Genomic DNA, 16,848 nt, shown 5'->3' with positions numbered 1-16,848 from the left:
ACATGCACACACACACACACACGCACACACACACAAACTGGTGGGGAGAGAGACAAACCAACGAGGTCGCAAGACGACAACTAGTCACAACAAGTAGAACATAAACAACGGGATTAAATGTGACAAATAAACAAACACGATCGAGAACGCTACAGATGGAACACATATCAGACAAAACAAGAGTAGAGTGAAAGAGACGAAGCAGAGCATCAGACAAACAAACGCCGAGGACGATGACGACCGAGGCTCAAACAGCTGCATGGCGAGGAGGACCAGTCGAGAGCCTGGGGCTAAGTGACCTATTTTAGAGATTGTGGCACTGTCGTCTGGTGATACTTTTGCACGTCAGTCGTATGACGGCACTATGAAACATGGAAGTGTGGTGCGTGTGTGTACGTGCTTGTGTGTATGCTTGCACATGTGTGTGTGTGTGAGGGAAGTGGTAGAGACAATGACACAACCCCTCACCCCGCCCTGATCTTCACTTCCTGACTAGAGTTATACAGTGGTGGTGTGTCTGCTGTAGAGCTAAAGCTTGCCCTTTTCTTACTCCCTCTCAGACCCACCCCCTTTTTTATCCTCTCTCTATCATTTACACCTCACTGCTGGGTTTAAACGGGCTTAGTAATGTTCAGCCGTATCTACAACTTCAATGGACAGAGAGTGGAAGTGTTAATATAAATGTTTACAATTTCTACATTAGCACCCATGTACTAAAACTGCAGTTACCTTTTTTCCCCCTCAGTATGTATTCTTTCTTTGTCCATCCTTTTCAAAGAATGTGAATGCAACATGATAATGACAAAATTCCAAACCATAGAAATATCACATTTAAGCACATCGGGGTACAGTAATTTCCTGTGTATTGGCCGCATTGTGTATAAACCGCAGGACAGTGTTTTATGCAAGTTAAAAGAAACAAAGGCATGTTAATACCATATTAACCGCCTCCGCAAAATCAACGTGTACGCTGCGGCTAATAGTTGGGAAGTTATAGTAATGGTTTCCACAGGCATTTCATACGAAAAACGTCTCGCTGAAGCTATGAGCAGGTGTGGTCCTGCTCAGTTCAGGAATGCCCGCGCTTGTAGGCTGTTAGTCAGACTGGCCTTGCCTGATGCAGGAAGGCTGCTGGAGCTTAATCAGAGGGGAACTCCCTGCTGTGGCCTTGACCACAAGCTCTGACCCAAATCGAGGGCATATCCCTGGCAAGTAATATCTGTTCATGCTCATCAACACTCCAGTCGCCACTATACAGTCAACTATGTGAAGTGTTTATCGAGTAATTGATCTCTGACTTATGACTACGGTACTTTTTGAAAAACGGACACTGAAGGACTCCGAAAGATGTCTGGAGGCTGGTGAGCTTTGACACGGACTGGTTCCTCTGGTTACAGTTGCCGGGGAAAGATGGAGTTGCTGCGGAAACAGCCAGTCAGTGGGTCACCTGGGGGCAGTTATCTGCAGAATGCCTGCTGACTCTCCCGTCTTGATTGAAATGGCATGGCGCAACGGTTTGACTCCTTCATGTTTCATGTCAGCAAACTAACTTACGCAGCTGCCATCTGTACAATTACACTTGCTAATGATCAGCTAAAGGGCATAAGTGACATTAAGCTTAAATTAATAAACAAGCCCTCTCAATAGACTGAAAATGCCAGGCTTACTCAGGCATGGATCCATGCAAAATAGTCAGTGCCTGCAGCGATATGGCTCGCCCACACCTCTGTGGTTTTCCAGTGAGTGACACATTGACTACTCACTCAAGGGTGCCATTTTTATCCCCTCTTGTATTGAAACACATGACTGACGCTTCGTCACGTCGCGTCGCGTCGCATCACAGCCGTGCCTCCGCCCAGACACGAGCATCGCATGCTCCACATGCCTGGCAAGGCTTCAGGCAGGATGGGTCAGACACCCAGGGTCAGACGGGGCTGATTCCAATTCAGCACAACTCTTCAGCCAGGTAAAGCAGCTGATTGATGAGATTATGATAGGAATTTTCAATTTTCTAAAACTGATATAAATATAATTCAACTGAAAAAAAAATGCAACTTGAAGGTACTTGAAGGTATCTACATAAAGGCCGGCGCCCACCAGAAACGCACATACAACATACAACAAGCACCATGCAGTCTGCATTGATAATCAAGGTGCTTGATTGTATACACCTGTGGAAAGGGACCTGATGAAACCCATGAATACTTCTTCTTCTTCTTCTGTAGTATTTGGCGGCTGGACATGCCGGAGGATACCCAGCAACGCTTCGTCTGACATCACGTGAAAAGGGCTAATTGCACAGCCCCAAGATGAATGGATGACATATGCCAAACAGTTGCATAGAGACGATTATAAGAGTTAAACAAGGACAATTCGTGAAGTTAACAGACATTTATGAAACTGTTATGTATTTGGTCATATATGTATGCATATATGTATATTATTTTGTATTTTGCACAAACTACACCTGAAATTCATCACAATGCAAGAGTACTTTAAGCGGTGTAGTTAAACTAGCTTTTATGCTAGTGCTGGGGGATAGAGGAATAGAGAGAGTGTGAGAGGTAGGTGTGTGTGTGTGTGTGTGTGTGTGTGTGTGTGTGTGTGTGTGTGTGTGTGTGTGTGTGTGTGTGTGTGTGTGTGTGTGTGTGTGTGTGTGTGACTGCGCAATCTCAGAGGAAGTGGAAAATGAGGGGTGGGGGGGGGTTCTTCTGTGAAGAGAGGAAGAGGGAGCACAAGTTGTGCGAGAGAGACAGAGAGAGAGAGAGAGAGAGAGAGAGAGAGAGGGGAGATGTAAAAGAAGAAGAACCACAAAATAGTGATATGGGGAGAAAGAGGGAAGAAAGCTCAGTCAGAAGAAATTTGAGGAGAAAAGAACAATTGAGAGAAGTTAACAAAAGGGAAAGAGAGAGAGAGAGAAAGGAAAGGGAAAGTTGTGGTGACTTGCCTGTCGTCAGACCCCTCGTGCAAGCGAAAGCAAGTGTACGTTTTCACACATGTACCGCAGCAAGGTGCAGAAGGGGCGGAGAGCGTGAAATGATGTGAAGGAAAGAGTGAATTGCAAGTGAGAATCGATGATGATGGCAATGACGATGGTGTTGGTCTTGGTGGTCAGATGATGACTGTTTCTACGAAAGCCGTTATACTGTCCTCTCTATAGTGATCAGCGATGTAATGTACCTCCTACAATTACACACACAGAGCTGTCACACACACACACACACACGCACGCACGCACGAGCGCAAACCTGTGGACACGCAATCCAAACCTACACTAATACAGGCACGCCACACTCCCTTTCACATGACCATATCATACAGTTCCCACTACAGTCCTCTTGAGTCCGATAAGAGTATACACACACACACAAATCCCATTACAACACACTGAGAGAAAGAGAGAGAGAGAGAGGGAGGGAGGGTGGGAGGGAGAGAGAGAGAGAAAGTGAGAGAGACCAAGAAAGAGGGAAGGAGAGAGAGAGGGAAACAATGCCCATTCCTTGCATACAAGTACAGAGTCTTGCTCAGTGAACACACACACACACACAAACACACACACACACACACACACACACACACAGGGCTTTTTGTTTCAGAATCTAAACACGACCCTGTGTAAGGTCGACGTGATTTACTGTTGGGTCATAATGACCACATTCTGCACTGCATCAAATGCTCTTTTCCTGCTCTGGGTGAGCTCAGCCCGCGACAGCAGGCCTCAGCTGACAAGACCACCTCACCGCCTGAAAACAGCTACCACACACACACACACACACACAGTCCAAACTGACACAGTGTCCAACAGCATAGTAAAATGAGTAGGATTTGGCAGGCACTCTTAAGTGACAAGGACAATCATGGGCGATCATGATTTGACCCAGGGATGGCACGTTACTACGTCTCTACGGTGACAATGCCACTGCTGGTCACCACGGCCCACATACATGAGCATAAAGGAGCACATGTGGTCTCGCCCATATTTGAGCTGGCGTGATGTGTCCTGGCACCCTGGCCTACGAGTAATGAATGACCTTAGAGAAAGGTCAGACCGGACACTAAGGCAAGACCTTCATTTCCACAGCATCCCCATTTCATCACTCATCACACACCCACACCCAAACAGAGAGAGATTTCTAGACTAGACAAACAGTCATGCTTTGCACTGTGCACTATGAAACTGCACTTGACGTGTGGCAAGCTGCTCAAATTCCCAACAAACTGAACCTGAAGGTAGTCCAGTCTCATCAGTGTGATGATTATAACTGACTGAACTAGGCTCTACCAGCCACCCGGAGGCAAAGGCAAAAGCGTCAATTACTGAAACCCAACAACAACAACAGTAAACAATCCACCTTAAGAGCCCCTGCACTCACATGCCAGCTGTGGCAGAGGCCCAGGGTGCATGGGAACAGAGGGGCTAATACTGCGGATTAGGATTACAGTTTCCAGAACCGCAGAGAAAAGGGAGAACGTGTGTGTGTGTGTGTGTGTGTGTGTGTGTGTGTGTGTGTGTGTGTGGGAGGGAGGGCTCCTGCTGAACCCCCAGCTCCTGCATTAAAGCTGGATGGGAAAATGTTGAGAAAGCAAGAAGTGTGCTAATGCCCTAATGCACACACACACTTGCAGAGACACATAAATGCTGCATGCACACACTAAACAGACAAGTCCACACGGATAAATGCACACGCACACACACACACACACACACACACTGTGTGTAATTACTGCCACAGTAGACGGCAATTACTCCAACACACAATTGGTGGCCTGCTGGTGGGTTGTTTGGATAACACACCATGGCACAGACTTGCACTTCATTCTTTTATTAAACCTGTGTGGAAATAATGTGCAAATTGTGAGTGTGTGTGTGTGGGTGCGTATGTGTGTGTATGTGTGTAGTGGGTGGAGAGGGTCTCAGTTGGGAGAGGAAGCAGGAGAAGGAGGGAAGGAGGGAGAGAGAGAGGGAGAAAGAGAGAAGAGATGAGAATGGAGCAACACCACAGAGAGAAAGAGAGGAAACTCACTGAACAAAAATACAGAAAAAGAAAGTGAGCGGGCGACCAAAATCTGGCTCCAGTCTTGTCCTGAGTCGCACACTTTCTACTGGCTGCATAAGCCCCAACTTGCCCAATCCCTCCTGCCACAAGCACAGACACACACACAAACACAGGCACACACACACACACACACACACACACACACACACACACACACACACACACACACACACACACACACACACACACACACACACACACACACACACACACACACACACACACACACACACACACACACACACACACACACACACACACACACACACACAGGTCAGGCCATGGGGCTTCTTTTGTTCACAGGTGGTGAGAGGCAGAGAAGTTAAGGGAGAGGCAGAGCAATTGAGAGAGAGAGAGAAAGCGAGAGCAAAAGAGACAGAAAAGCATGAGCAAGCAAGAGAGAGAGAGAAAGAGGAGAGAGATCGAGAGCAAGAGAGGGAGAGCAAGAAAGAGAAAGAGAGAGAGCACATGAGCAAGAGCAAGAGAGTGAGAGCGAGAGCGAGAAAGAGAGAGAAAAAGAGACAGAGAGAGAGAGAGAATGCACACTAGCAATGCTGGGGGGGTGCACATGTCCCAGCTGCTGCCCGCTGCTGCTCTCCCTCCCTGCGGTCCACCACACCGGCAGCGCTGCAGGCCACGGAGCTCAGGGCCCCACGGAGCATCCCAGCGCTGCAGGCCACCGACTGCCATGGGCATGGGCAGTTCACATTTTTGTCAATGTCAATGTTTCAGTGTTTCTATTTATCATGTAATGTTATGTAATGTGTTGTCAATCATGTCCATGTTATATGTACTGGGTTGCTTTGATAAGTCCAAGACAAATTTCCCCATGGGGACATTTAAGTATATTCTATTCTATTCTATTCTATTCTAGCTCAGGGCACCACGGAGCCTCCCTGCACTCATCTGGAGATGAGCACTACGTTACGCCACCACAGGAAACCAACAGCTCCTCCAGCGGGAGTGGCCTCTCTGGTACACGGAGATAGCATCTTTGGGTTTAGTTTAGATGAGTGGCATGGGGAGCGCATTTCAAGTTGAAAAAGCACATAGTGGAGAGGCAGGTGTGAATGTGTTTATGTGTGTGAGGGGGAGAGGGAGAGAGAGAGAGAGAGAGAGAGAGAGAGAGAGAGAGAGGGAGAGGGAGAGAGAGGGAGAGGGAGAAAAAGAGAGAGAGAAAGAGACAGAGAAAGAGAGAGAAAGAGAGACAGAAAGAGAAAAAGAGAAAGAGAAAAAGAGACAGAGACAAAGAGAGAAAAAGAAAGAGAGAGAGAGAGAAAAAAAAAGAGAGAATAGGAAACAGGAGAGGAATACGGAACCGGGACGAGCGCGGGAAAGGAGAAGCGAGTGGGAGAAGTCAGAACATCACGTGACCTCGTTCCGCTCACAAGCAGCAGGGGCTGATGAGTCATGAAGAGAACGAGTCGGCACACACACACACACACACACACAGACGAGACACAAAGAAGATCACCCCCGCACCACCGAGACAGAAGCACTTGAAAAGCACTGCATAATTAATTCAGAAATCATCAGATAGACAGATAACAAAAATCGATAATTTATTGTTCCCCGAAGGCAAATTGCAGGAGAGCGAGAGAAAGACAGTGTGTGTATGTGTGTGTGTGTGTGTGTGTGTGTGTGTGTGTGTGTGTGTGTGTGTATGCATCTATAGACCCTGATAAAACAAGACATACCACACAGGCTCCCTAACCATTAGCATCACTGGCACAAACACCAAACAACCCCTGAACTGAAACAAAATCAAAACAAAAAACCTCAAATCCAGCCCAAGCCACTACACACACAAACAGGAAATGGTTGTGTCTGTGCGCAGATCTGCCCTTTTCTCTGGGGTAGGTTTGAAAAACAAAACAAAAATAAAATGCACACACACACACAGGTCTTGTTCTGTGTGTGTGTGTGTGTGTGTGTGTGTGTGTGTGTGTGTGTGTGTGTGAGAAAGGGTGGTCAGACAGAGGGGCAACAGTGAGCCAATGCGCCCAAAACCTCAGGGGTCCATAAAACACACGTACACACACACACACACACACGCAACAACAAGGCTTAATCTGAATACAGTGAACGCAATTTCTTTTTCTTTCCTAATTCTTTTGCATGTTTATTTCCCTACTGAAGTCTGTCCCTGTCTGAAGAAACAGCTGAACAGATGCTTGAAAGCCTGTGGCATAAGCAGAAACCGCAGCAAACTGCACCCTGAGGTCAGACAGTTTATCTGAAAGGGCCAGAAGTAGCACTACAGCCAAAGGAACACTGGACTTTTAAATGACCTAAACAAACCTAGCAGAGGAAATTACCAACTTCTTAAAGCTTCTGTATTCAGAACCCTATAAGTGTTATACTGTAGCATAAAACTACATAGCATAAACTATAAAAATGATTAAAACAATATCAATTATAGCACGAAACTAAAAACAAGGGTCCTGCTGTGTTAACTACTACATTTACATGAATTCATTCAGCAGACACTTTTATCCCCAGCGACTTAAATGAGGATTAACATTCAAGCTACAATGTAGCAATGTACAATGTGGCGCTCTTGGTGAAGTCGGGTCTTCAAGAATTTCTTGAAGGCAGAGGGGGGATGCCCCTAGTCTAGTAGTGCTTGGTAAGTCGTTTCACTAGCCCCTTTCACATTCACCGAATTTAACGCTAAATCAGCCGAATTTAACGTTAAGGCTGTTCCTTTCACATTGACGACACGGGGTGGGGAGTCAACCCGCCTCGGCAATCCAACCCGTCTCGGGGGGTAGTATCAGAGCCGAGCCGTGTTGAATATGAAAGGAACAGAGGTCAACCCCGCTATTAGGGGTGTGTGACTGATGACGTATTTGGCCAGGCAGGAGGTTAAAATACAGGAAACACACAAGAGACTAGGATAACTTTAGCTGCTGTGTCCATAGATATATGTGTGTCCAACAATCACGTTTTTTATGCTGAGAGTGCCCTGAATCTCCTTTTCTCAGCACTTCGGTCAAGTGTTTATTGTTGCTAGGTTACCAAAACCGTCTGCTGCGTCTTTTTAGAAAGTTTGCCTAATGATAGCTAGAATCTAACTAGCCAACGAGCTAACTGTCAGAGCAGAAGTTGTTCAGGACTCAGCACACTGAAATATGACTTCGACAGACAAAAGGACCTCATTTGGCATTCAAATAACATAACAAGTGGCCCGCCATCATTTGGAAGCTAAACCACGTAGAACTAGCATGACAGTTGTGTTTATCAGTTTATCTCCGACGTCCAAGGCATGCTTAACGTCATTGTTCACTCCCAAATTGCGTGTGACGTGCTGCTAGGCAACGCCTCCCATAACTCGCCTCTGAAACCGGCTTCAGACAACCCCGGGACCAGAACACGTCTACCTTTCACATTGCGAAATCCCCTGAACCCGCTATTTCTTAAACGCTAATGTATCGTTTCTGAATGTGAAAGGGGCTACTATCAGGGTAGTGCTACTGAAATGCCACAACCACTGCAGGTGGGAATCTCCCACACAGGCATCTGGCAGGGCTGTGCAGTTTATACATTTCACCATTATTTTTCTGCATTCTGTTATACCCCGATGCAGAACAGAATTCTGTACAATGTTCACACAGACTTGTGCTGCAACAAGTGCTGTTAAAGGCAGCGTTTGAACTTGAGAAGAACACAAACAGTTCATATCCGGACCCACAGTGATCTTAAGTAGGGTTCAGACCAAAGCGTCCCGACGAGACGAGCTGCGACGTTCTAAAACCTTGCGACTGCGACTCAACGTGTTTAATGCTCTGCGACGGCTTGCGACTGCTTGCAACTACGTGCAACTTCTAATTCACACCGCTGCAACTCCGTCTCGTCGCGTCGGGAATCTTTGGTGTGAATTGGGCTTTAAAAGCAAATTCCATATGCCAAATTACCTGTTTTTGTTGTCTCTTAAGCTTTTTATTTTTCCATACTATTTTGATACAGCAACATCTGCACTGATACGTACATCAGCAATGAGTAGGCCACAACATAATCATGGAGTGCGTCACGTGAGGAGAACGTCACAGCCCCAGAGCCCAGAGGATTGTGACAACTATGAGGGGGACACAGTAGAGGAGGGGAGCGGAGGGAAGGGACAGGTCACACCGTCACAGCACTGGAAACACCCATCCAAAACGTCCATTACTCTACATAACACCTGCCTGATCACAGACCACTACCCCCCCCCGCCCCCCCCCACACACACACACACGTCCCCCCGCCCCAAAACAGATGCAGCATCCTGTGCAAACCAATACTCCTACATCCAATACACAACCAACCACATCTGTGTGCCCCCCCCCTCCCTCCCCAACACACACATACACACCCCAGACTATATCCATTTCACATGTGTGCGTCTGTGTTAAGACTTGCTCGCCCATCCCCTCTACGCCCACCTACGTACCAGCTGGAACTCGCGGCGGCGGTCGTAGGCATTCTGGATGCCCGAGTCAGCCCACAGGGCGCAGATGGAGGGCAGGTGCTGCATGAAGACCTTGGTGTCCACCAGCCCCTGTGCCACCAAGGTGGACCGCGTGTCGAACGCCATCATGGTGTCGCCGTGCGTCTGGTTGGACGAGTCTCCCCACGGGATGTGTAGCTTCTCGCGTGCGTCCACCAGCACCCGTATACCTGAGGGAGGGAGGGAGAAGGGAGGAATGGAGGAGGAGAAGAAGAAGAAAAGGAGGGATGGTCAGGAGGACTGTGCGACTGTGAGCAGGGATTCTCTCCCCAGAGAATAGAACCGCACGCACACGCACACACACATGAGCAATGAATCAAAAACAAAGTTCACACATACTGTATATGCATTCAGACACAGACTCAAGACAGACAGACACACGCCCACACAATTTTAAAAATGTTCAATGAATCATAAACGAAGTTCAATCCCTATACAGTAAAGACATGATGAGTAGAAGTGAGGATGGGAGGAGTCCGCAGAGCAGACCAGAGGTGGACAGAGGAGGCGCTGGGTGACCAGATGGGGTGGAATCGGGAGAGAAAGGACGGAGAGGAGACCAAGAAAGAATGCCATGTGGTACCAAGTGGTACTAGCATGACTAAGTGAGCCTGTGAAAGCCCTGAGACCAAGGCTTAGCCAAAGACAATCACAGAAACAAAAACAGCATGCGGCTAAAATATCCACATGTGTCAGCAACTTCGGAAATACTACTAACCACCCGGCAGCAAACATGATTCAAACTTTAGTCCTTTGGGACACACAAACGCTACTCTAGTCCCTGAGAATGGCATATTGATTAGTCAGAGTATATGCAAAACACAAACGCAAACACATTTATAAAGAAAAGGTCACACAACAAAAGCGCATTTCAAAAAGAGCAATAAAAAACAAGCTCAACCCCTGCAACTTTACAAATGCGCAGACAAGAAACTCAAAGCAAAGAGGTTTGTTTATTGTCAACAATGAGGGAGAGCAAGAAAGAGAAAGAAACTGAGAGAGAGAAAATGGGGGGGAGAAAGAGAGAGAGAGAGAGAGCAAGAGAGCAAGAGAGAGAGAGAGAGAAAGAGAGAAAGAGAGAGGGAAGACTGACATGCCCAGGCTCCCCACTTTACTCGAATCTAAAAATAGGGGTGCCTGTGGCGTGTGGTGAGGTTAGGTGAGCTCATGCCAGATGCACCCGCACTGCTACTGTTGCTGTCTGTGTGTGTGTGTGTGTGTGTGTGTGTATGGGTGGGAAGGCGTGTGCGAGTGCATAGTATGCATATGAGTACCCATATACAAGTGTGTGTCTATGCTGTTGCTGTTGTTGTTGTCGGTGGCAGTAGAGTGCTTTTGTGCAAATTTGTGTGTGGTGGAGGTTTTCCTGTTTGGTGCAAGCATTTGGATGGGGGGGGGGGACAGTACTGGGGCGTGGTATTGAGAAACATAACCCCCACACAGATCCAGTTGAAGCCGTTTTATTAAAACCCCACCAACTCTGTCTTCCTCACTCATTCGGTCTCCATCACTTCATATCCCTCTCCGCCTCCCTCGGTCTCCCTTTTGCTTTCTACATCAGTCTACTACAGCACGTCTTAAAGGAGCAGTCAGCGATTCTGCAGGATGTTGTGTATGTTCCTCCAACAACCACAACAACATTCATCATATCTGAACCAAGGACCAAACAAAACACACCAGGATGGTATATCTCACCCCTCTCTACAGTATTCCCTGAGAAACTCCATACAGGGTTTTGTTTAGGTTTGGGGCACAGGCTGCCCTCACTTTGTTTGTTTCCAGTTTTCGAAGACTCGACTGCCTCCAGACACTTTTTTCATTTTTTACACTCAGATGATTGTACTCACAGAACGGACAGCTGGGGTGGGGGGGTGCACAAAAATATTATGGGGGTGGACAAAAATATTATGGGCTTGATATCAAGTACGACTGCTGACTGCACCTTTAACTGGCTGTATTCCAAGCACCACATACATCCCCCCACACACACACAAAAGATCCCCCATCCTCCCCTCTTTCACGCTTTCTCCTGTCCCCATCCTGAGCGGAGGTAACTGGGGGGACCAGTTCCCTGGCTCATCTCCACTCCACAGGGCTGCTCTGAATCTGATACTTATCTGAGGACCTTTATCTCCCCTCTTTTTCTCCCTCTCGCTCTCTCACACACACACACACACACTCACACACATTTTACTTTTGACAGACCGCAGAAAGCAGCTGCTGGTCTCCCCACCAGGCTACACCAGGAATATGAGGCAGGAAAAGTGTGTGTGTGTGTGTACGTGTGTCTGAACCCTTGTGTGGTTACAAGTGCGACAGCATGGGACAAATTAAATAGAAGAAACATTTACCGACGGCGGTTTCCTGCTGTCACCTGATAGCATAAACATACACATACAGACATGCAGGCAGGCAGGCAGACCTATACCTGCTCTGCCTTGAGAATTTTCACAGGAGTAGGTGGTGCTAAGTAAGAGCTGAATTAGGTCCCTGTGTGTGTGTGTGTGTGTGTGTGTGTGTGTGTGTGTGTGTGTGTGAGAGAGAGAAAGAGACAGAGAGAAAGAAAGTCATACAGAGGAAGGGATGAGAGAGCACATTCTCCCCGTGTATGAGAGACAAAGAGACAGTATGCAGGAGGAGGGAACTCCTAGAGAGCCAAAGATATACAAGCCATCACACTGTAAACACTCAAGCATGCACAGCACCATACAGTAGCCTATAGGCCTACAGTGCACTCAAAAATGCACACAGTAATACCCTATACATTACATAGTCAAGCACACAAATTGTCACAGTATACAATACTTGCACACCATCATACAGTAGGTTATACAGTGCATATTCAAGCATGCACACATGATGTTGTGAGAGCAGTCAGAACTAGCGTGTCCGACCGCTGGAAGGTCAGCTCTCTGGAGCAGGCCTACGGTATGGAGGGCCCCTGCTTTACCATCATGTCAGGACACGCGGGTCAATCGAGTGATGACCGGCAGCGGGGCCGCTAGATCGATCGCACGGGTCCATAGAGGGCCATTACCGTGGCGATAACGAGCTGCCCGCCATGAGATGCATTAAAATACACTCAGCTCCGACCGCCTGTGGCAAATGTAATGCACTCCAACATCAGAGGCATTGTGAAACTACAGAGCAGAAGCGTAAATAACTACTGATAAAGTGCCCAGAGTGTGAATTCTCCATTGATTTTTGCGAGTGTTGTTTGGCTGCAGTGCTTCAATTTCAAATCTCAACTGCGGGCAAAAAGAGAGATAACAGAAGATGCGGGCTGGCCCAGAATACTCAAGAGACGCAAGAAGCACAGCTACCGTCACACCAGTGTGTTCTAGAGAACATTCTATAGAATTCCTAGATCTATCCAATGGAATTTTATATTGTTCCATTATTGATGAATGCCTTCTTTTACTAGGACGTTCAAGAACTGCCCTGTGGAAGGATTTTGGGCACGAACAGAAGACATGGGTAAGAGACAAGTCTCTTTCTCAGCACATCTTCGTGGCCTGTTTGGCTGCCTGTCTGGATGAGCAGTGTTGTTGAGTGATGTGGTCACTGAAGTCACAGCCAACCATAGGAGGAAAACAGCATCCATCCTTCACCAGAACCGATGACTACACGAACCCGTCTCAAATACACATGGAGGGGCCAGCTGGTCACCAAACAGCTTACACAGAGGCCTGGCCAGCCATCACCAGAGTCTTGGCCGCCCGGCCAGAATTCCAAAGAGGAGGCCAGGCAAAGCTCTGGCGTTGCCGTGACAACTAAGGGGGCCTTTGGCACCGTGGAGATTTCCCTCGCTCAGGAGGTGCCCCTGCCAGTGCATGCCTGGATTATCAGATCACCTCTGATTTAAGAAGCAAAACAATCGCAGGATGCAAGCACTCGCATGCCCAGCTCCAGCTGCCAGTCAGGGCTACCCAAAGACTTAAGGCCAGCCCTGGGCCAGGAGGAATGCAGCCTGGAACAATGACTAAATACAAATATAAATAACAGAAACAACAGCACCACCACCGCAACCAACACTGACGGGGGTCCAAGATGGCGTGCATGGAACTGAAGCGTTGCAAACAGGAACTACCCGTCATCATACTCCCTCACACACGGAGAAACACAAGTGTGTACACACACACACACACACACACACACACACACACACACACACGTTCAAAAACAAACGCAGTTAAATTACAAGAGTCATCTCTTCCACAGAAACCCTGACTGCAGATAACAAACAACAACCAAAAAAAAGGAAATAAGAGAGATATCTTTGTCTCTGATCCAATAAGGGACTGCCCTTATGTGGACACAATCAGTGTTAATCTTTCTTTTCCCGTGGCAGCTGTTGTCTTTGACACTTGCCATGCTCCGTTATACGGAGTAAGTGACTGTCTCACACTCACACACTGACTCATTCACTACAGTGTAATAACAAGAGAGGTGGGAGTTAAATGTTTCCCCCCTTCATTCAGTCATAAAAATTATACAAGCAGAAGTAAGAGGGGGTGTGTGGAGGAGCTCATGATGTCACATTATGTCATCGGGATTCGAGACGGTGTGCATGATGCTGGCTTTCACTGAATTCAGATGAGCCACTGTACATGACTGTGCTGCCCTTTCAACTCTGCAGAGGTGGAAAGTCTAGAAACTTGGATATGGTCAGTAACACACACAACTCATTCCATAGAGATCACCAGCCTCCATAAATGGAAACAACACTTGCTCCTACAAACTATTTTTGACACCACCATTACATTTTCCTCTGAAATTGATAAAGGCCACCATCATAACTGCTATACTGGTGTGTTTGTGGAGAGGATGAGAATGAGAGTGACTGAGTGTCAACAGTGTCAATATTTGGTGACTCCTGTCATCTTGAGAGAAAAAGTAATTCCCCTAAATGTGAAGGTGTATATATGAAGGTGGAAACAGGATACCGTATTTTTCTTCAAAATGGCAAAAAAAGACCAGGCAACAAGACACTTCAAGACCCCCTATGTCAGATGTGGTTTTTGAGGGAGAATGAATGCAAACCAAACGTATCCCCCCCACACACGCCTAACTTCCTACCCAGACCTACGCTGAGCCCTTTTCGTGCACAGGGTAATATCACGAACACGGGTGGATTCCACTGCAAGGAAAAGGGCGAGCTTTGCCCTGTAAGTCCTCCATAACAGCCCAATTGAAAGTTAGAGCAGCTAAATCCTTCAGCTCTGTCGAGCTGCTTACGGTTTAGGCCACATCAAGAACAGCCAGCCCATTTCACTAAACGTTTCCTGTCTGCAACAGGCGAGGCACTGGCTTCAAGTAAGAATGACTCCATCATCGAAACAAACAAAAAAATACCACCAGATATCAGAAACTACAACTGTGGTTCCATGCTTGGTGTGATGCTTTGGTGAGGTTGATGTCGCTATGACGCGGTGCTGGAAACCCCCAGTGAAACCCTCAAAGGGGTCTCCCCCCGTTTTATGCTGAAACACGTTATTAAACTGCGTTAATAGGTAACACAAATGACATTCAGTAGAGGGGATATTTAATGTGCTATATATCTTCTTTGGGTAAGGAGATTACACAGAGTATGATATCAATTTATGATCAACGAGGGGCATGACGTTTAGCATTTAGAACAAGTTAAAATTGGGATTGTTGTACAAACAACAACAAATCAATCGGCACAGTTAATTTGAATAAGTGGTATCGATAGCTCTTTACTTCAGCTCGCTAACTGGTTAGACAACTGCAACACATGGCAGGGTCTCTTGTGACCGTTTCTCATGGAGTTCCTCTTGAGCCTCATGTGAACTCTTAACGGTGGACACCACCCTCTCCCTGCCTGCACCCATATACTGCGCTTCGGGACAAAACATTTCAGTTCATAAATCAATAGCACGGCTATTTCACATGGCGAGGGTGGTCATCTTGCCGAGGCGTGTAAACAATAAAGTGGTCATGCCCATGCACAACACTCGGAACACAGCCACCTTGTCTTGTTTTCGCTAGACACCAATTCCATTGTTGTTAGCAAAAAAGGCTTGCAATTGCAAATCCATAGATGACTACAGGCTACTGTATCATGTAGGTTTGGGTGGGCATATTTTCTCTACAAAATATGTATATTTTACACACTTCACTAATTCCGGTTTATAATCGTATTTATGATTAAATGGTAGAATGTCAAAAGAAAGCTATCAGCCAACTAATCAGACAAGTAACGTTCCCTCTACATTAATCTCCATTCTTCACCAACGATAACTGTTAACGTTACGGTTTCTTTATGGGCACCAGTAAGCAACGCTGTAGATTACAAACTATAATTCTCAAACTCATATTCTATGACATAGTACTTATCAGCCAGCTTTTCTTTCCTATGTTTTACTATCCCGAACAGCTGGCTAGCTAATCAGTCTCACGTTAGTTAGCTATCTTCCATTATACTTGCAATTGACATAGCCATCTACTTAGCAGCCTTGCTAACTTAGCAAAGTGTTAAAGTAACGTTAATAGTCAGCGTGAGTCCAGCAATATAATTGGTGTTCTTTAAGTAAAAAGATAAACATAAGTATTACAGAGGGACCACTACAGGTGAGGTGTAAATGAACCATCTCTTTGTTCTGAAAATCATTGTGGTAGAACACTTCTAGCCGAATAACATGGGCGTTTCTTCTGTTTGCTGGCTGGTTGAGAATGCATGGGTTTAGAAACAAGTGAATGCCTCCGCTCGACGTCGCACAACTTCAGCCGACTAGCCACACCACCCACCCTTGCACAACTTTTGAACTTCCAAGACAAACAATAGTCTACTCTACGAAAATACAAATTTACCTAAAGTAATTGGCCAGAGTGTAGACTTTCTTTTCAAAACCATACCTTTGATAACATTGCTGTAAATTGTAGCCCGGAACTCTTCTTTTGCCCGTTCATCGAAGTCCTGACCGTGTATGATGCGCATCTGCTTGAGGAAAGTCGATTTGCCGCTCTCTCCAGCTCCGAGTAATAATATCTTCACCAACCGTTTCACATATGTTTTATCCCGCGATAGACACTTATCTATCTCTTTAGATTTCCTTAATTGTTCTGCCTCACTGCTGGTGAGGAGACAGTTAGGAAAACAAACAGATAAAAAGGACCGGGACGGCAGGAAATCCGCCATCTTTGAAACAACTTCATCGATACAGTAGGGAGGGTTTCAGCGCGTCCGTGAGTCCATTGGCGGGCGGGGCGTGACTGCAATTTTGGGAGCGCGCACGGCATTCTGTGATGAAATGCTGGGCGGCTCTTCTTGCGAGAGAC

At 46.7% G+C, this 16,848-nt stretch overlaps 1 protein-coding gene across 1 annotated transcript in view; it reads right to left on the bottom strand.

Annotated features, from left to right (window-relative positions):
• gna13b (guanine nucleotide binding protein (G protein), alpha 13b) overlaps positions 1-16,714 on the bottom strand; it is a 35,519-nt gene extending 18,805 nt beyond the window's left edge. The window contains exons 1-2 of the mRNA XM_062532723.1: positions 16,426-16,714; positions 9,490-9,716 (exon numbers count right to left, since the gene is read on the bottom strand). Coding sequence (XP_062388707.1) covers positions 9,490-9,716; positions 16,426-16,708 — 510 coding nt within the window. The 5' untranslated portion in view covers positions 16,709-16,714. The remainder of the gene's footprint in view (positions 1-9,489; positions 9,717-16,425) is intronic.
• Positions 16,715-16,848: the final 134 nt, after the last annotated feature.

The sequence above is a fragment of the Sardina pilchardus genome, chromosome 3 (genome assembly GCF_963854185.1).
Source record: "Sardina pilchardus chromosome 3, fSarPil1.1, whole genome shotgun sequence".
In the NCBI taxonomy this organism is placed as follows: Eukaryota; Metazoa; Chordata; class Actinopteri; order Clupeiformes; family Clupeidae; genus Sardina; species Sardina pilchardus.
Note: the sequence above shows the minus strand (reverse complement) of the source record. Positions and strands in the feature narration are given on the sequence as shown.